The sequence below is a fragment of the Rhinopithecus roxellana genome, chromosome 12 (assembly GCF_007565055.1).
Source record: "Rhinopithecus roxellana isolate Shanxi Qingling chromosome 12, ASM756505v1, whole genome shotgun sequence".
In the NCBI taxonomy this organism is placed as follows: domain Eukaryota; kingdom Metazoa; phylum Chordata; class Mammalia; order Primates; family Cercopithecidae; genus Rhinopithecus; species Rhinopithecus roxellana.
In genome coordinates this window covers 67,392,814-67,413,992 of record NC_044560.1, presented here as the reverse complement: position 1 = coordinate 67,413,992, position 21,179 = coordinate 67,392,814, and the positions used below count along the sequence as shown (strand labels likewise).

Here is a 21,179-nt window from a genome sequence, read left to right as displayed (position 1 = left end):
AGATCTCAGGGCACGATGTTAATATACAAAAGTCAATTGCTTTGTTACATTCCAGCAATGAACAATTGGAATTTAAAATTTAAAAACAATATGTTTACTGTAGCACCAAAAAAGCAGGAATGGAGGGAGGGAGCAAGGGGAGGAGCAAGGTAGCAAAAAAGGAAGGGGTGGAGGGAAAATGCCTGTGTATAAATCTGACAAAATATTTTTCATCATAAGAAATGAGTAATCTTTAAAAGACACAGATGAATCTTAAATGGATATTGCTAAGTGAAAGCAGCCAATCCAAAAAGGCTACATAATGTATGATTCCAATTATATGACATCTAGAAAAGACAAAATTTAGCAATAGTGAAAAGATCAGGGGCTCAGGGAGAGAGAAGGAGGGTTAAACAGATAAAGCACAGGAGATTTTGTGGGCAGTGAAACTATTCCGTATGATACTATAATTACAGATATGTAATTTGTCAAAACCCATTGAACTTCACAGCACAAAGAATAAACCTCAATGTATGCAAACTTTAAAAAAATCATTTAGGAGGTTGAGAGTCCCAGAATGGAAAGCAGAATGTGATAAAACCAATCTAACTTCTAACTGTCTTACAATGTGTGAAACAACCTCACTGGCGGGTGAGGGAGAAAGCTGCTGACCTCATTAACTTTGGAAATGAGTGGAATCTGTAAGATTAAAAACAAAAGATACAACACAAAAATAATGTACAGTATTCTCATTGATAAAGTTGTTTCTTTTGTGATATGGTTTGGATCTGTGTCCCCATTCAAATTTCATGTTGAATTATAATCCCCAATGTTGGAGGTGGGGCCTGATGGGAGGTGACTGGATCATGGGGTCAGTTTTCCCATGAATGGTTTAACACCGTCTCCTTGGTGCTGTCCTTACAATAGTGAGTTCTCACAAAATCTGGTTATTTAAAAGTGTGTAGCACTTCCTCCTCTCTCTTGCTCCCTCTATCTTGTGAAGTGCCTGTTCCCGTTTCACCTTCCGCCATGATTGGAAGCTTCCCAAGGCCTCCCTAGAAGCAGATGCTGCTGTGCTCTCTGTACAGCCTGCAGAACCCTGAGCCAATTAAACCTCTTTTCTTTATAAATTACCCAGTCTCAGATATTTCTTTATAGCAATGTGGGAATGGCCTAACACAGAAAATCAGTACTGAGGAGTGGGAAACTGCTATAAAGACACCTGAAAAATGTGGAATTAGGTAACAGGCAGAGGTTGGAAGAGTGTGGAAGGCTGAGAAGATAGGAAGATAAGGGAAGGTTTGGAACTTCTTAGAGACTGGTTAAATGACTGTGACCAAAATGCTGACAGTGATATGCACAGTGAAGTCCAGGCTACCAAGGTCTCAGATAGAAATGAGCTTCCTGGGAACTGGAGTAAAGTTCACTTTTGTTATACCTTAGCAAAGACCTTGGCTGCATTGTGTCCATGCCCTAGGGATCTATGGAAGTTTGAACTTTAGAGTGATGACCTAGGGTATCTATCTGGCAGAAGAAATTTCTAAGCAGCAAAGTGCTCCAGATGTGCCCTGGTTGCTTCTAACAGCCTATGCTTATATGCAGGAGCAAAGAAATGATTTAAAGTTGGAACTTATATTTAAAAGGGAAGCAGAATGTAAAAGTTTGGAAAATTTGCAGCCTGACCATGTGGCTGCTGAGCAACCACTTGCTAGAGAAGTTTGCATAACTAAAAATAAGGCAAGTGCTGATAGCCAATACAGTGGGGCAAAGTCCTCAAAGGCATTTCAGAGACCTTCATGGCAGCCCCTCCCATCACAGGCCCTGAGGCCTAGGAGGGAAGAATGGTTTCCTGGGACAGGCCCAGGGAGTGTGCTGCCCTGCACAGCCTCTGGACACTGCTCCCTGCATCTCATTCAAACCCCAGTTCTAGCCATAGCTCAAAGGAGCCCAGTTCAAACCCCAGCTCAGGCCACAGCTCCAGAGGGTCGATGGTTTGTAACCTTGATAAAATGTGATGAAAATGGCACTTTACCCATGTGATTCTCTCCAAAAAATGATAAACCCAGACTAATTGTTATCTAAAAAAAAAAAAAGTCAGGCAAAGGCAACTTGAGGGACATTCTATAAAAATAAAATAAAGTAAAATCTGATCAGCTTTCCTGAAAACTGTCAAGGTCTTAAAAAATAAGCCTGAAAAATTGTTATAGCCAAGAGAAGCCTAGGGAGGTGTGAGGACTCAAATGCAATGTTGAATCCTAAATGGGATCCCAATACAGGAAAAGGACATTAGGTGAACCAATATATGGTAACAGATGTATCATACTAATGTAAGAAGGCAATAATAGGGGAAAGCATTTGCAGGTGCATATGGGAACTTTTTATACTAGTTTTACATTTTTTCTTAACTCTAAAACTGTCCTAAAGAGGAAGTTTATTTTTAAAATACGTTACCCAGACTTTTTTTTTTTTTTTTTTTAAGATGGAGTTTTGCTCTTGTCATCCAGGCTAGAATGCAATGGTGCGATCTCAGCCCACTGCAACCTCCGCCTCCCTGTTTCAAGCGATTCTCCTGTCCCAGCCTCCTGAATAGCTGGGGTTACAAGTGCATGCCACCACACCTGGCTAATTTTTTGTATTTTTAGTAGAGACAGGGTTTCATCATGTTGGTCAGGCTGGTCTCGAACTCCTGACCTCAGGTGATCTGCCCACCTTAGCCTCCTAAAGTGCTGCGATTACAGGCATGAGCCACCGTGCCTGGCCACGTTACCCAAACTTTCTTATTGCTGCTGTTTGAAGGAGCACTTCCTTGCACAATTCCAGGAGACACCATTCATGTAATGGTCTCTCCTGGAGTTGTTCAAGGCTGCAACACTTTTACAACTTTAATGGCTTTTTCCTAGGAAAAGCAATCACATCTGTCATGCATCAACTTGTTTTTCCTGTGAAACTTAGCATAAGTTGATTACAGATCCTACTTCACTGATTTGTCCAGCTAGAAAAGGTTAGGCAGAATCAGTCTTTTGTAGGCAAAGGCATGGAAGGCTCTTTTCATTCTTGAAATGCAGACATCAACCCAACTATGATATGAGTAGAGGGCATAGAGGGAGCCAAGTTGGGAGATATGACTCGCTTCTCCTGTCCTGACCTATAACCTGTACTCTACTCCTTTATCCACCACTAACATTGATTATGGAATAGGACCCATAGCATGGCAAGATAGCATTCCTGTTGCACCAGGAACCAACTCAAATGGACCAGGAAAGCCCAGGGATATGGGCACTGTGTTAAAAGCAGCAGTGACAGCATTCCTGAACACTGAAAAGGACATTTCCAACATCTGAAGAGATGCTACATTTTCCAGCTTGCTAGAGAGAAAGGCTGAAAGATAAAAACTTTTGTTGACTTCCTCTGCAAACAAGTATTTAACTGAAAAATGTAAATGAAATTTTAAATACCAATGAAATGTGATGCCCTCTTCTGGTATTTGGTCCGTAAATTATGTTGCACCAAAGTTTAGATCATAAAGTTCTCCCATTTCAGACCAAATTAATGGTCTTTTACTTTCTGTTCCTATGAATTATAAACCCAACGTGTCAAATTATGTAATAAAAACCAAATGAAAAGAAATTTGTTTTTTAAGGAATTTCATAAATTTCTTGTTTTACCAAGGTTTATTGGTCTCATTTTAGTGGGACAAAAAACAAATTAACCTTTCATGTTTTCACTTTTTGTTACACTGTAGAGAGACCCTGAATTGTTGGGACAAAAAAGGAAAATGCTTTTCTTGGACCAAGTTTTTGATTGGTCCACTTGCTGAGATAAGCCTCCTGCTGAATCAAATGTATGTTTTTGTGTTTGGTCTTGGATCTTATCTGCCTGCAGCAGCACCAAGCTTAATAACAAATGAGGTTCAAAAATATGAAGCAGCTATTTCGGCCCCTTATCCTAATGTTTTCAAAGAGCTTTGTAGATTTGGTCATTATGCCCATCCTAATCAAACTGTCTGAAAGCTTATCTTCTGCCACCATTTCCTACAGACTTTCCACAAAGCAACTATGATTTGTAATCGTTAGTAGAATGGTATGTGGTATGTAAATATAGGTAATAATTATATTTCTAAAACAATCTTTAAGACCATCTTTTAAGTCTCAGCTTGACAATGAATTGTCTCTTTTTAGTTTTCAAATCAGGGCATTTTTCAATTATCTTGCAATTGATTTTCTAAATTCACTCTTCAGTTCATGAGAGAAATGGCTTTTATAGGGCAAATAAATACTATTTGGGGGTTAGAGAGGATAGAGATTATTTTATTCTTTTTGTATTGAATAATTTAGCAGGAAGATGCTACCGATTATAAGGAGAGTTATATGTATTAAGATCAATAAAGAGAAATATTTTTAAGGCTTTTAGATTTCCCTAGAAGGAGATAGGATTTACATTCTAACTTCAGTTTTCTTCAAAGGGATCCTGTTTGCTTAAATTCTCAGAAAATATGATTGGACTTCTCAGTCGACTGAGCTGTAAGAGTGGTGAGGAACCTGCCCTCAGGAAGGGACCTGTCAACATTTAGAGGGTGTAGGGGTGGTGATACTGGGGATGGAGACTGGTGTGATGGAAGGGATGAGGCCTAGAACACAAGCATCTCGAACCCACTTGCCTCTCTGTGAATGGGGCTCTTGCGCACAGCCAGGCCTGGCTTCCCTCCCTGCTGTTCCCACTCGCCCAGCACAGTAGACTGATCCAGCACTGGCAGGAGGCGGCTGTCCTTGGCCAGTGCCAACTCCTGGCTGCACGCTGTGCTCCACAGAGCCTTCCAGCCCAGCCAGCTTGGCTGTGGGGGTCTCAGATTTCATCTCAAGGTGCCAGCAGAGTCCCTTCACTAAAATCATATTTTTTCACCTGTTAATTTGATCATTTTGCAGTTAGTGGGTTTCATCCACAAAAAAAAGGTCTTCTAAAAAATAAAATACAGTGTTGTCTTTCATGATGTTATGTGTAGGACCACTACCCGGTATAGAGCCACTGAGAGAACCTTGGTTAGAAAACACGAGTTCATCCAGGTGCAGTGGCTCATGCTTATAATCCCACCTATTTGGGAGGGCAGTGCAGAGAGATTGCTCAAGCCTGGGAGTTCGAGACCAGCCTGGGCAATATGGTGAAACCCCATATCTACAAAAAATACAAAAATTAGCCGGATATGGTGGTGTGCACCTGTGGTCACAGCTACTCAAGAGACAGAGATAAGAGGATTGCTTGAGCCCACAGGGCAGAGGTTACAGCGAGCCATGATCATGCAGCTGCACTCCAGCCTGGGCGACAGAGCAAGACCCTGTTTCAAAAAAAGAAAGAAAAGAAGGCACCAGTTCCATTGTCTGATCCACTCCAGGTCTGACCACACTATTCTAAATTCTTTCTTTTCCAGAAACTAGAGGCAACTGTTTTTAAAATAAATATCCTTGGGAATATTATGAACTTTATGACTATTTCCCTGCAGATAATCAAACTAGTCAAATACTATTAGTAGGCTGGGCATGGTGGCTCATGCCTGCAATCCCAACACTTTGGGAGGCCAAAGCGGCTGGATCACCTGAGGTCGGAAGTTCAAGACCAGCCTGACCAACATGTTGAAACCCTGTCTGTACTAAAAATACAAAATTTAGCCAGTATCATAGTGGACGCCTGTAGTCGCAGCTACTCAGGAGGCTGAGGCAGGAGAATCGCTTGAACCCACGAGTGAGACTTTGTCTCAAAAATGAAAAAAACAAAAACCAAATGCTATATATAGAAGGAAACCAAAATCACAGTCACACAAAGACTGTGATAAGACTTTGTTAGAGTGAAAGATTCAAAAAATTTATGTTCTTTTTTCATACCTTGAAGTAAATTATATGCAAATATGTCCTAACTTAAGCAAACTGGAAACTAAAAGTATCAACATCAGTATTAATAAATTAAAGGGTTATTTTATTTGCTTTTCTTTCTTTAATATTATTTGCTTTTCTAAAGCTTTCATGATACAATTTGTATAAGTAAATAATTCAGATAATTCCTATGGTAGGATTCAGAAAGAATTTGATTCATTTTAAAATGCAGCTGACATATAATGTTTTAATTATTGAAAAGTATACATTCAGAATAGTGTTTTAAAACAACTGAAAAGTTTAGAGAAAATAAAATGCATACCTGTATACTTATTACACGGATTTAAAAAATCAAAATTTAGAAGGCATCTGTGAACCTCTCCTCAATCACAGTCCTCCCCACAGAGGTAACTACTCACCTGAATTTTATGTCAACCTATTCCCTTGTTTTTCTTCATAATTTCATTACTTATCTATTTTCTCCCCAAATAATATAGTCTTTCATTTTCTCTGTTTTTTGAACTTTACATAAATAGAATCATACTTTATATGTTTTTGTGTGACTTATTTTACTTAACATTACTGTATACTGTATTTCAGTGTATGAATATATTCATTTTTTTCTGCTGATTTATATTGGGATTGTTTCTTGCTATTAATATTATGAGCAATCCTGCAGTTAATAAACTGAAATATATCTCCGAGGTTGCACGTGCTAGAAACTCGCTCGGATATCTAGAAGTAGAGCTGGCTTGTAAAGTGTACAAGATTTTAAGCTATAGTAAGTGATGCTGAAATGGTTTTCAGGCATTTATGTTCTCACAAGCAATGGGTAAAAGTGCCCCTTGGCTCGGTGCAGTGGTTCACGCCTGTAATCCCAACACTTTGGGAGGCCGAGGTGGGTGGATCACGAGGTCAGGAGTTTGAGACCATTCTGGCCAACATAGTGAAACCCCGTCTCTACTAAAAATACAAAAAATTAGCTGGGCATGGTGTCGGGCGCCTGTAATCCCAGTTACTCAGGAGGCTGAGGCAGGAGAATCACTTGAACTTGGGAGGCGGAGGTTGCAGTGAGCCAAGATGGCACCATTGCACTCCACCCTGGGTGACAGTGTGAGACTCCATCTCAAAAAAAAAAAAAAAAAAAAAAAAAAAGGTGCCCCTTGTACCACATTCTCTCTAACACTTGAAATATTTGATTTTCGTTAACAAAGTCACAGGGGCCTTCTAAATTTTGATTTTAAAAATTTCCTTCTATTTTTAAAAAAACAAAACCATTGTGGTTTTCATGTTTCTTTCCCTGATTACCAATGAGCTTGGGTGTCTTTTCATATGTTTATGGGCCATTTGTGTTTTTGTTCATTCATCAAATGTTGTTTGAGTACGTCCCATGTGCCAGGCAGTCTTTGAGTCTCTCCTCCACTTTCAAAGAGCAATAAAATCGAAGGAATAACCCAGAAACAACTCCACACATATATACAGGGCCATAACTCACAACAAAGAGCACATTGTAGGTTAGTGGGTAAGGGACAATCTCTGTCCTCCATTTCTTAGAAAGTGGAGGAGAGACACACTGTGCCTGTCTATCAATTGCCCATTTTTCTATTGAGTTGTTTCTCTTTTTCAAAGGAATTCTTTATATGTTCTGGAAACATCCTTTGTTGATTGTATGTGTTGCAAATATTGTCTTCAAGTTTGTGGCTTGCCTTTTTACTCTGTGGTACTTTTTGATGATGACCCAGAGCTCTTAATTTTAATGTGGTCAGATCCTTTCCTCATATTGTCTTCCGAAAGCTTTAGCATTTTGCCTTTCATGTTTAAGACCTTACTTCCATTTGGAATGTATTCTTATATATTGTGTGAGGATGGGATCCAATTTCCTTCTTTTGCTTGTTACCCACACCCTATATGGAGGACTAACTCTCCTGGCACCGTTATTGAATGGTCTGTCCTTTACCTGCTGATCTACAGTGCCCTCTTGTTGTGAGGTATAGCCCTATATATGTGTGGATCTGTTTCTGGGTTCTAATCCTTCTATTTTATTGTTCTGTTTGTCTCTATGCCAGTTCCACCATACCACTGTATTAATTACTCATCACAAGAAGAAAAGGATAACAGTAATTATTTTGAAAGTTGAATTTATAGTGCCTGACCTGATACATGTAAAGCATACAATAAATGTCATCTATTATTATTTTAGTAGGGAACACATTTTCATATGTTGTTTTAAACAATATCTAAAATCTGTAGAGAATTAGTCAACATTCAATAGATATAACCACTTCTGTTTTTGCATTTGATATGAGTTACTCTGGCTGCCCAAAGACTTAAGAAATCCATACATTCAGTTACTGGTTTTGTCTTCTTCTGAAGTATGTTGGAAAAGATGAAAGATGAACTCTGTAATTTCTTTACTCATCCTCACACTGCAGTCTCTTAGAAAGGTTAAATGAAGGAGGCTTGACTTTGATTGTTTTTCAGATTTGAATTTTGGAAAAGAAAATGATGCCGGAAGAATAAAGCAGCGTTATTTAGGAAAGACTTTCAGTGATAAATATCTGGAGTGTCCTGTTTTCTATACCTTGCTTCTATGCCATATTTTACTTATTATAAACTACCTCAGGGTCTTTGTTAAATAAACCCATTTATTTGATGAAGGAGAAGGAAGTGCCACATTTTAACTGTTACTGAAAGAAATGTTCTTTGCTCTGTTGGTCTTGGACTTCCACAAAATACTTGATTCCAGATGTTAAATTGTTTTTTCAGAAGCCTTGTTAAAGGGCCAGAGCATTAGATTTTTGAAGGCATTTCCAAACCCCAGCTGATTATCACAACACACAGGAATCCAAACTTTCAAAGCTTAGCTTTGGCTCTGAAGTGTATCAGCAGCTGCAAAAAATATGTGCTCAGGCACAGGTTCATAGAACTGGGATCCAGTGTCCTTAAATGGTAAAACTTTAAGTAAATTTCCTTTACTTTCTGCTTATCACAGATGCAGTTCAGTTGTTTAAAGTGCACTGAATTTCCTTGATTCCATCAAAAGTAGTGAGAACTTGATAATGGTAATAGTCATGTAGCAGCCTGGTATGTAGGTATTCATAGTAATGGATTTATTTTACATTTTTCTCTAGCTATATATTTCTAGAATATATTAACAAACTAACCATTCCTCAAAAAAAAAAAAAATGTTTTTTTTGAGAGAGGGTCTTGTTCTGTCACCCAGGCTGGAGTACAGTGGTACAATCACAGCTCACTGATACCTCTACCTGCTAGTTTCAACCAATCCTCCCTCCTCAGTCTCCCAAGTAGATGGGTCTAAAGGTATGTGCCACCATGCCCAGCTAATTTTTTAGTTTTCTGTAGAGACAAGGTCTTGCCATGTTACTCAGGCTGGTCTTGAACTCCTGGGCTCAAGCAATGTGCCTGCCCTGGCCTCTGTAAGTGCTGGGATTACAGGTGCGAGCCACCGTGCCTCCCTCAAAATATTTTATACATGCCATTTGCACTGTTCTTTAGACCAGATCTCATCATTCTCTAGGGAACTACCTTGATGCTTTTCCAAGGATGAGAGGTACAAATGTCCTCTCGACAGATGCCATCAACATGATGAAGCCAAGAAGAGATGGGATTAGGGGGAAACAAAGGGGAAGTTTTGGGACATATTACACCAATTGGTAGTAAAGAAGAGGGGAAGATGTTCTCGGTGGAAGAAATAACCGAGCAAAGGCTCAGAGCCAGTAATGACCAAGAGACTTCAGTCACAGGAAGATAGTCTTGCGTTGAATGAAGGGGTCATTGTGGTTTGCCATGAAGGACTAGCTAGAAGAGGCAGATGAAAAATTGTTAGAAGACTCCAAAAGATGAAATTCAGTGTGTTCCAACAGCAGACTGATTAATTTCTGTGTTCATTTGTGTCACTTAACAAATAGTGTTAGAGCATCTAGTGTGACGTAGTAGACTGCAACTCAAGAAATTCCTGTAGTCACATGGAGTTGAATTATAGAGACTGTTTATAGTAAACAAGAGACTATCGCAGGCCTTAAAACAAAAACCTTTCACATGTTTTAAGTTAATTAAAAAAAAAAAAAAGAATATTCTTTTCTCTGCCATTGGCACTATGCCTGGAATTTGGTACATGTAGGAATTTTAAAAATCAGTCCAGTGCCTCTCTTAAATTCCACAAGTACATTCTATATCAGTGGGATAATTTAGACGGAAGTTCTAATGATATCAGTGGAGAAAATTCCTGCAGGCCTGGGTGGATTGGAGGTTCTGCTTTTATTCCTTTCTGTACCCTTTTCCAGCTATTGATTGGCCTCCACAGTGCTGAAGCTGAGGTGTCAGCTGACCCTTCTCTGGTTTCTCAAAATTCCTCCCTTTCAGAGCAGAAGCCAGCATGACCAGAATACTTCTGAGGAATCTGCAGCAGCAGCAGTCCCCATGGGGAGCCACAGAATGATAGTGAAACACAGCGTTTACCTTCAAATTGCTCAGCAGTTGCCATCATGGCAGCTATCAGGAACTGCAGATGTCTTTTTCACAGTCTTTATATTTAGGACCCAATAGAATCAATTGTCTGTTGTCCTGGCATCTGTATCTAGACAGATGTATACAGTACAGCCATTTTGCTAAGACCTGGGGAATCTAGAAATGAAAGACAGTCCCTGCCCCCAAATAAGCTCATGCAGTTTGGTGTAGAAGACAGAAGGACAGCATAGCATGGGAGTGAACACAGCATCAGTCCCCTCATCAGGGTCAAAATTTACTTTGTCAAGCAAGTGAGCATCCTGCTTAAGGCAGGCCTGTTACCTTTTAATTGTTTCTCTAGTTATGTGAATTCCTCTGTTTGACCTACCTGACGTTAACACTTGTCATTTGTTTTTAAAATATTACTCTAAGCTACTTACTGCAATTGTTCCAAATGTTTAATTTATTAATTCCAGGCAATTCATAACAATTTATTGCTATTTATTAACTCCTGCCTCTCTGTCAGCTGTTATTGGTCTGTTTCATGGTTGACAGTGGTTAAATGTTTTCATATACACTACAGTGTTTTTTGTGATGCTGTGATAACTTGTGGGCTAGACTAGGATGGCTGGTCTGGATCCCTGCCAAGACACTCAGTCAGTGGACCTGTGAAGAATATGCTTGGGTAGAGTTGGGTCTCAAGACATCATCTCAGCACCATGGATGAACAATGCTATCTACAACAGCCTATGGCCTCTTTGATGGTTGACTCTACCTTTTTATACTGTCTCCCTCCCTCCTTCCCACACCTGTCATCAGATTGCCTGCTTCTTATAGGTTCATATTCCCCAAGGTCATTCCACCAGAAGCAAGGGGATATTTCTCATTGTCTTGTATACTTTGGCATTCTAGCAGGGAAGCAAAGACTTAATTATTTATGAGACAAACTTAAGTAAAATTAAGAATCAAAATATTCTTAGGACTAGGTCAAGCCAACTACTACAAAGTCATCTTTAAACATTTATTTAAATTATGTGTTTTAAACTCAATTATACTCAGTACCTGAACCCCAGCATACTCAATGTTAATCTCATTTCCTTTTTTTTTTTTTTTTTTTTTTTTTTTAGGCGGAGCTTCACTCTTATTGCAGGCTGGAGTGTAATGGTGCCATCTTGGCTCACCACAACCTCCACCTCCCAGGTTCAAACGATTCTTCTGCCTCAGCCTCCCAAGTAGCTGGGATTACAGGTATATGCCACCATGCCCAGCTAATTTTGTATTTTTAGTTGAGATAGGGTTTCTCCATGTTGGTCAGGCTGGTCTCAAACTCTTGAACTCAGGTGATCCGCCTGCCTCGGCCTCCCAAAGTGCTGGGATTACAGGCCTGAGCCACTGTGCTCAGCTAATCTATAATTTCATAATCTCTGTTGGTATATACATAAGGAGAATTGTTGCAATTACAATTGGCTTTGGATCTTCCCAATTAACTTGCAGTCCAACAACTCAAGTAGGGCTAAGGACTAGTATAGCAGTGAGTTATGACTGATAACTTAAGATTCGACAAAAACTTTAGCATATGTGCTTTACAGTTGATTTTTAACTAATATGTACAATTTCTTATAAATAAAGTTGAAAACATATATGCATTACAAATAATGCTGAAACAGCATGAAATGCTATTATAGAGGTGAATGCAACCTGCTCTGGGAGCACAGAAGAAGTAAATCCCTGCTGTGGAAGTCAGGTAGCCCTTCACCAAAGAGGCAATGTTGAAGCTGGTCTAGTGCAACAAGCAGGAGATCCAGGTGGAAAAAGGTAAAGGACATTTTAGGCAGTATGTGAAAAAGCTTAGAAATGTGACATAGAATCTCCACAGACCAGTAGAAAGTTTGATGTGACTAGAACTTAAAGTAACAGCAGAAAAATTGGGAAGTTAGACTGTGCATGTCAGGTTAAGATGATTACGCTCTGTCCTGTATTGTCGTTTAAGGGAAAATAACAAAAGTATTTCATCTGGGCAGTGACATGATCAGATCTTTCTCTTTGGGAATATCTCTGCTGTTCAAAACACTGGACTCAAGAAAACCACTTAGGGGTTCCTGCAATAGTTCACACCAGAAATGTGGAAAGTCTAAACCAAGGGTGTCCAATCTTTTGGCTTCCCTGGGCCACAGTGGAAGAAGAAAAATTGTCTTGGGCCACACATATAATGCACCAACACTAACAATAGCTGGTGAGCTAAAAAAAAAAAATCATCAAACAAATCTCATAATTTTTTTTTTCTTTTTTTTTTTTTTTTTTTTTTTTTTTTTTTGAGACGGAGTCTTGCTCTGCCGCCCAGGCTGGAGTGCAGTGGCCAGCTCTCAGCTCACTGCAAGCTCCGCCTCCCGGGTTCATGCCATTCTCCTGTCTCAGCCTCCCCAGTAGCTGGGACTACAGGCGCCCGCCTCGTCGCCCGGCTAGTTTTTTGTATTTTTTAGTAGAGACGGGGTTTCACCATATTAGCCAGGATGGTCTCGATCTCCTGACCTCGTGATCCGCCCGTCTCGGCCTCCCAAAGTGCTGGGATTACAGGCTTGAGCCACCGCGCCCGGCCAATGTTTTAAGAAAGTTTATGAATTTGTGTTGGACTGCATTCAAAGCCATCCTGGGCGGCATGTGGCATGCGGGTTGTGGGTTGGACAAGTTTGATCTAGACTATCAGTGGGAATGGAGAGGAGGGTAAAGTTGGAAGGTCTTTAAGAGTTAGACTGTTACCCCCATGAGGGCAGGAACCATATGTGTTCTATTCAACTTTGACCCATAAAACTCTCTACTCCTCTGCTCCAAGTGACAAGGCCCCTTTCTGGCAAGATCCCCATCATGTTCATCTTACTACTTGGATTTTGCTGTCCAATGTAACAAGCCCACTCATTGCCTCTGGTGCTATTGGATACATATAATTGTCAAGAGTGAAGTAAGTTAAAAAAAATAGACTAAATTTCTTCACCCATTTGTACTTTTCCATATGCTGTTTTGTTCCATATGACCATTTAGGTTATACTGGAAGAATAGCTATTTTTTAGTGGATGGATATAACTTGCCCCATTTCACAAAGTAAGCTAAAACTGTGACATACTTTTTAGCAGTTTTAAAAATGAAATGGATTCAAATGTACAGGTATGAAAAGATTTCCAAGAAGTACTTTTTTTGTAAAGTAAGTTATGGAACAATATGTGATAATATATTAAACCGGGAAAATGTGTAAATCAAAATGATATATTTTATATATTCATTTAATCATGGAAATGCCCCAGAAAACAATATGAAAAGGTGTACTTCAAATTGATAAACATGGTTACCTCTGGGGTGGAGCAGGGAATTGTTCAGTTAATCCTGAATATTTTGCCACAAAAAGATTAAAAAAGAAGAAGAAGAAGAAGAGGGAGGAGAAAAAGGTAAGGGGCAAGATGAGGAAGAAGAAGTAAATCGTACAAAAGTACAGCTCTTTCAAGGCAGAACATTCCTTGCTCTAGGCTTACATTTGTGAAGGGCAAAAGAAATTAGGAAGAAGTATATCTTTGTTTACCACTGGGAAACAAAGATTTGGTTTCATAGATTATTTTTATTATAGCTGCTGAAGTGAGTGATAAAGTACTGCAATGTATCTAATACTCAATTTTGAAATAGAATATCCATTTGTAAACGCAGGCCTGCCCTTGATTTGAATACCTATGAATGCAAGCCAACAATTTAAAATTCCACATGCATGGTCTTCCAGTTCTAAAGCAGGAGAAATAATACTTACCCCTAAAAAGGATGTTGAGGAGACAAATGACAGATGTAACCAAAAGATCCGAGCTCTTTTGAATTTTATGTAAATATAAGATAGGATGTCCTGGTATAATCTTTACATATATGCATAAACTTAGAGACACAGGGTATCTGTTACATAATGTTTACCAATTTTAAATGCACAAATTATTGTTTAGGGTAATGTTTCATAACCCTTGGGTCAATATTACCAAAAACCAACAATTAGTTGTTTCAGTTTTGGATTTCAAAAAGCCTCCTTTCAGATTTAAATTGAATAGGAAACCATTATTTTTAGGGCTTAAAAACACGGTGGTGTCCCCTTAGAAACCTCCGATTAGTAGCAGCCATTGTCTAATTAGGTGAAAATAATAATCTATCGATTGTTATAAAAGCAAGATATTATAATTCAAGTGTGTTTCCAGATGCCAGTGAATTGCTGGAAAGCTGCAAGTTTAACTTTCCGCTCTGATAGAGTTTTAAAAGAGGTCAGGGTACATTTTACCATAGTGTCTAGCAATGTGAGTTTATTCAGACCTTTTGGCAGACATTCCTGCACACTCAAGCTAAATCAATGAATCATCCATTGTTGGCCAGCTCCGCTCTCAGTTGCTAAGAGGTTTTTCAAGCATACTAAGGCTTTATTCTACATAGTCTGTAAAAAGGGCAAACTGTATTAAATTTTTAAATATCTCATCTTTCCTAAATTAGTAATTAAAATTTTACCCAGAATTTTAATACTGGGGCGATGGGAAAGTCTATGAGCAGCTGGAGGACTTTCTACTTGGGAAAATACGTGAGAAAACTTCCTGCTCATAACTCTTCAGAAATATGTGTGTGGAGGAAATGGAAACATTTAAAAAGTGGACACATGAAAAACAAAAACTCAAGGAGGAAGGTCTAAACTCTCTTAAAGAAATATAATGTGTTTTTGTTCTTATATATTTCCAATGAAAGACGTTTTCTTTAAATTTTGTTAAATGTACTCTAATTTTCCTTGTTTCTCTTTGAGTCATAAAGACCCTTGTAATTTAGCATTGTATTTTAAAGCTTTAATACAATAGTTTTTAAAAATATATAAATTCAAAACTACCATGAAATAAAGGAATGTAATTTTTTCAGCTTGCTCTTTATGAATGTTTATAGTATGTTCTTTTCTCTATATGTAATAACAGTGCATCATATACTTAAAAACTGAAGGAGTAGATTTTTACATGTTCTCACCACAAATAAATGATTAGTATATAAGGTAAGCCATATGCTTGATTCAACCATTCCGCAATGTATACATATTTCAAAGCATAATGCTGTATGCCAAAGACATACACAATTTTTGTTAACTAAAAAATTAATTTTTAAAAAAAGTATACTGTGTTCTATATGTATCCTTCTTGAGTATTTCAAGTTTTAAAACATAATAGTTGTTTTATTTATTTTGTCTTTGGACTTAGTGATGATTTCACATTATAGAGAATCTCATAATTTATCATAGAGATTACTATTTCATTTTGCTGAGAGGACGGGGATAATTTGGACTACAAATTTAAAAAGAGAAAAAAAATCAAGTATAATGTATCTTAAAAAAATATTTTTAAGTTTATTGGATCCAGATGTAATGATGAGGAGAGCTTCTCTTCTGTATTTCTTAGTTTCTCAAGATAAAATTCTATTTCATAAATCTCTATGAGGACTGTCTCAAATATTCTAAAAGAAGCTTTTCAGATATAACGTGGCTTTTGGAATTGGACAGGCCTGGTTGCTCCATGTTCTAGATAGTGTTGCCTTGAACAAATTACTCCTCATCTTTGGGCTCCAACTTCCACATTTATAAAATAAACATAACAATGCACACCACCATGGGTGGTTATGGAATTCAAATGAGGAAACATGGTAGGTAGTCCTGGCACGTAGTGGGTCCTGGATAAATTTCAGTTCTTAGCTTCTTTAAAACTGTTGGAGGCTAATATCCACATGCTCTTAAATACAGCCAAACCTCTTTAAGTTGGCAACATAAGTGTTTGGTTTTACTTCTAATTTCAAAAGAGATGTATTTGAGTGAGTGACTGAGAGGATTCATTACATGAGGGCAGCTTAGAATAAGAGGACAGGGGATAGTCTTGCACCTTGGCCTTCTTTCTTGCAGAGAAACAAAACATTTGTGATTCTTGGGTTCTTGTCTCCCCTCTCTCTCTGAGGCGCTCTCTTTTTCATAAAGGACTCCACCTTCTCTCAAGACTTGTATTCCAACATGCTATCTCTAGTTTACTCTTCACTGCTATAAAGCAGGGCTTTTTTTTTTTTTTTTTTTTTTTTTTTTTTTTTTTTTTTTTTTTTTTTTTTTAGGGCATTTTTTAGATCCAGCCAAGGACAAAGCCTTTCCCAGCCAAATGCGGAGCAGGGAATGGACCATGCCTTGGTACGCCCCTGCTGCTGTTGATCCAGAACATGACTTTTTAAGACTTTAAGCTTACAGAAAAAATAAGGTGTGACCTCCATTTACATGCTTAAGCTTCCTGACACCTGTGTTTATTTAAAGGAACCATCTCCATGTCTGTACTCACAACCTGATGATGCACGCCCTCTATAGAACCAAGTATAGTGTTTTTACAGAAAGTTTTTTAATAGCAAGGAAAAACAAGATCTTTTCCTCAGGTGCTTGACTATTTCCCTCTGTAATCTTAGATATAGTTTAAATCCTATTTCTTTTAGGTAATATTTGTTATATTAGATGTTGGAGGCTAATATCAGCTAATAAATAGACCCATGTGGCCTATTTATTGAGTTAAACTGAAGAGAATTGCTAGCATGTCTGCTCTTAGGATACAGTAGTATGAAGTGGCAGCTACATAAAACTGATTACTCTGGTGGCCCCTGCCTAAAGAGAGAAGGCCTCGTACAACTCAACAGTGATATCAGCAAAATAACATGTCTATCCTTGTCAAGAGAGAAAACAGGGTTGAAAATGACAGAATGAAGATGTAATACTCAAGCTTTCTAGGGCAGATTGTAGAGTATGGCAAAAATGAAGCAAAACAAAACCCAAAGGAAAGAAGTTTAGATTTAATGCCTAAAGAAGTGGCGTTTCCTCAAAGAAAGTCCACATGAACTGACTTAAGTTGCAGTGATGGGGGTCAGTGAGAACAGTACATAGAGCAACTCCTGTGGCTTTCTGTTAGAGCTTCACCTTGCAATTGTAATTTTTATATAACTTGAGAGAGAGAGAGAGAGAGAGAAAGACAGAGAATTTCACTCACTTTCTGAATCATGGCTCAGAAGTGTGTTATAAAACACCAAGAACGGAAAAGCTATTACGTGGAATATAAAGAAATACTTGAGTCTACAATATCATTGAACTCTTGGATTCAGTTTCAGCAGACATGCTCTGTATTCCCACAAGAGTCTGGAAAATGAACTCCTATTTTTTTTTCTGTCTGGAGCTGCAGTTAGTGTTATTATTTGCTCTATGGCTCAATCCGGGTCAGACTGTTCTTCAGTAACACAGGTGGATGTTAAAACAGGGAATCTGTTGAAAAGATTGCGGAGGAACTGCTTCCCAAAAGCAGTCCTGGATGGCAATTTGATGGCAGTCGGCTATGGTAAGGACAAATGAAGCTTAGCAGTACCTTCTAAAATGTGGTCTTTCAGGCTTTGTCAGCTGCAATCCTACAGGCAGAAGTTTCATGTATAATGGGTCAATATGAACTGGTGGCATCCTCTTAAGAAGTGGATTCTAGAAATGGAGGTCATTAAATGCTCAATACTTGGTAATTGTGATGTTGATCTGCATTTTTCTGTTTAGCTTTATTTGTGAAATATAATAAGTAGTTCTTAAAGAAAAATTCCATAAGCCTTTTTTTTTTTCTTTCGTATGGGCTTAAAAATATTTTAGAAACTTGTTAAAAACTAGTTATAGAAATATTCATGATCCTACTAAAAGTGGCGGGAGGAATATAGTTATGGTTTAAGATATAGAAATTGTTTTGTGCTAATGTTTTATTGTCAGCAATTACATTGTTAAAATGTAACAGGTAAATTTTGCCAAGAGTACAACATGTATCCATTTGTAAGTAAGCACACAGGGAAAACTATTTTAAATATTCTACCCATTGAATTATTTTTTCTAGTAAACAACTTAACATAAAATAGACTAAAACATCCATTTATTTTAACAACTATGTTAAATTACAGATTAGTGGTCCAAAATAAAATTTGAACAGATTTAATACATAATTCCGTTTTGGGGGAAAATAGATCTTTCTCCAGCTGAGAATAGACTATATATATATATATTTTTGTGAATAACTTATTTTACCTTTAATAAGTTTAGGACTTGCCTGAACCACAGCCAGCCTTAAGAATCCTTTATTCAGAAATATTCAACATTATATTGACTAAGGAGCAACTTGGGGGTTGACAAATAGATCAGTATTTCAGTTTCTGACTTTAGACTATTTTTAAAGTAAAGTGCTGAGAGTTCCAATTGAAAAATTGCAAATGCTCCAGGACACTGTGCCTGGAAATAAGATTCCTGAAGAGTAGAGCCTAGGGATGTTTAGGCAACTCTTACAGAAACAGGCCTTAAAGTACATTTTAAGTACAATGTGTCTCGCACGTTTTGAATGATTCTTTTCAGATTTTTTTTTTTTTTTGGATATAACTATTCTGTTTTACTTTACATGCATGTATATACACACACATATATGTATATGTGTACATGTGTACGTGCATGTGTGTGTGTCTGTGTATATATATGTGTATATATATGGTAAATCTAGGAGTTTACATATCCAAGGGAAAATTTTCCTCAAACTTGAGATTGTTACTCACCAGATCGAACATTAGCAGGCCCTAAGGGACAGTCCCAGTCCACAGCCAACACACACTGATCCCTTCTTATCACTTGGAACAGACACTCCTCCACGGGTACATACCCAGCATTCTTAAGAAAACAGGTATCTGTTGAAGTTAAACTAATATTTTTGGAGCAAAAAATGAGAATTGACAGAAGATTTTTATTAATTGTGTTTTCTAGAAATGTAGTCTTAGTTCAGCTATGTTTACCAGAAAAATACACAAAGCATTTTTATATCTTAGTATTTATAACTGAAATTATACATTTCTGAAGAAAATATCAAATCTGAGATAAAAACAGCATGGTAAATTAATTTGTACTAAAAATATTTTTGAAAATATTTTGTCTATAAAAATAGTTTGACAAGTAGTCTTGTTTGCTATAGTTGAAAGACTCTGCTTGAAGTAAAGCATTCATGCTTAGACCCTGGCTAGAAGAAAGAAATCAGGGGCAGATTTTTAAAAAGACCATAATTTCAGGTCTGGGCACAGTGGCTCACACCTGTAATCCCAGCACTTTGAGAGGCCAAGGCAGGAGGAACACTTGAGGCTAAGAATTCAAGATAAGCCTGGGCAACATAGTCAGACCCTGTCTCTACCAAAAAAAATTAAAAGTATTACCTAGGGGTGGTGGTTGTGTACCTGTAGTCTTAGCCATTTGAGGGGCTGAGGCAGGAGGATTGCTTGAGCCCGAGAGTTTGAGGCTGTAGTGAGCTGTGATTGCAGCATTGCCTGGGTAACATAGCAAGACCCTGTCTCTAAAAAAATTAATTAAAATAAAAGTAAAATACTTCGCCTTCAGAACACATTAAAAAGGAACTAGATGCAAAATAGTTTTGAAAATGTTTTCTTTCAAGTAAGATAGTAAATGTGCTTCTTTTTAAAACAAAATGATGTATAACTGAAAATCTGATTCTACAGTTCAATAATAGGAATTTTAAAAGAGCTCAAAAGCTGCTTCTTGGTCAGATGCAGTAACTCACCTGTAATCCCAGCACATTGGGAGGCCGAGGTGGGTGGATCACTTGAGCCCAGGAGTTTGAGACCAGCCTGGACAACATGGTGAATGAAACCCCATCTCTACAAAAAAATTGTTAAAAATTAGCTGGGCATGGTAGTGTGTGCCTGTGGTCCCAGCTACTTGGGAGGCTGAGATGGGAGGATTGCTTGGGTCCAGGAGATCAAGGTGACAGTGAACCTTCATCATGCGACTGTACTCCAGCACGGGCAATAGAGTGAAACCCTCTCTCAAAAAAAAAAAAAGAAAAGAAAAAAGAAAAGCTGCTTCTCTTAAAATTCAAGGTAAAATTATATTTCATCCTCATTACAATTCTTTTTCCTAAAAGTAAATATAAACCACGCCATTCTATTCTGTATGTGCTATTTAGACTATCTTTATCTGATGTAGTTAGTCATTCTCTACTGCTCCCAGGAAGTGAATAAATCCAGGTAAAAAGAAGATACCAATAATGAAAGATTTCACTTTTCATGAATGTTTTCACAGTAGGCGCCCTCTTCATTTTAGAGGTGTAACCTCTTGGAGAAAAGGATCAATTCCTGTAATTTTATTGCTAGACTGTGTCAACACAGTGTATTATGAAAGCTACATTTAAGCAGCACCAAGATCATCTTTTAATGATGAGAGATGGTGTTAGTCTGCTGTACTCAAAAGTGTTCACTCTTTAGCCCAATGTTCTGGTATTATATAAAGCTTTAGAAACCCTGGACATTTGCCTATGATGTCTTTGAAGAAGGCAATCACATTGTGGGCATGGATCATATCTCTCTGCTTACATTTTATGGTTTTCATTTATGTACCATTGTACTGCAGAAGGGATAGAAGGCAGCTTAGAAGGATATATACAATAAAGGTAGAACCAATCAAAAGATGGGTACAGGAATAAGATAAAATGATTACCATTAGGTGGAGCCAGGACCACAATATACGATCTACACACTGTTATAGATGGGTCACAAATTCCACTGAAAGTTTTCTAACCAACGGCATAAAGAAGTGAACCTGGTAGGTATTTTAGTCTATGAGGACCTAAAGATACAGGCAGGTCGGTTTCTGAGAAGTTAAAATGTGATTGCTACTAAGCTCAGAGAAAAATTTCTTCCTAGGGATCACATGTGGATGGTGTATAATGATATAAATAGCATCATCTACCACATTTTTACCAGTAGGTACAGTTCAGTTAATTCAATAGTATAGAAAGTAAACTCTCT

At 37.9% G+C, this 21,179-nt stretch overlaps 1 protein-coding gene across 3 annotated transcripts in view; it reads left to right on the top strand.

The window, feature by feature from the left end:
* DDAH1 (dimethylarginine dimethylaminohydrolase 1) overlaps positions 1-21,179 on the top strand; it is a 142,607-nt gene that overhangs the window by 38,843 nt on the left and 82,585 nt on the right. Inside the window, exon 1 of one of the 3 annotated variants that reach the window (XM_030941886.1) lies at positions 17,548-17,695. The exons of the other annotated variants lie outside the window; for them this stretch is intronic. Coding sequence (XP_030797746.1) covers positions 17,693-17,695 — 3 coding nt within the window. The 5' untranslated portion in view covers positions 17,548-17,692. Of the gene's footprint in view, positions 1-17,547; positions 17,696-21,179 lie in introns of those variants that run through there. 3 annotated transcript variants of the gene reach the window in all.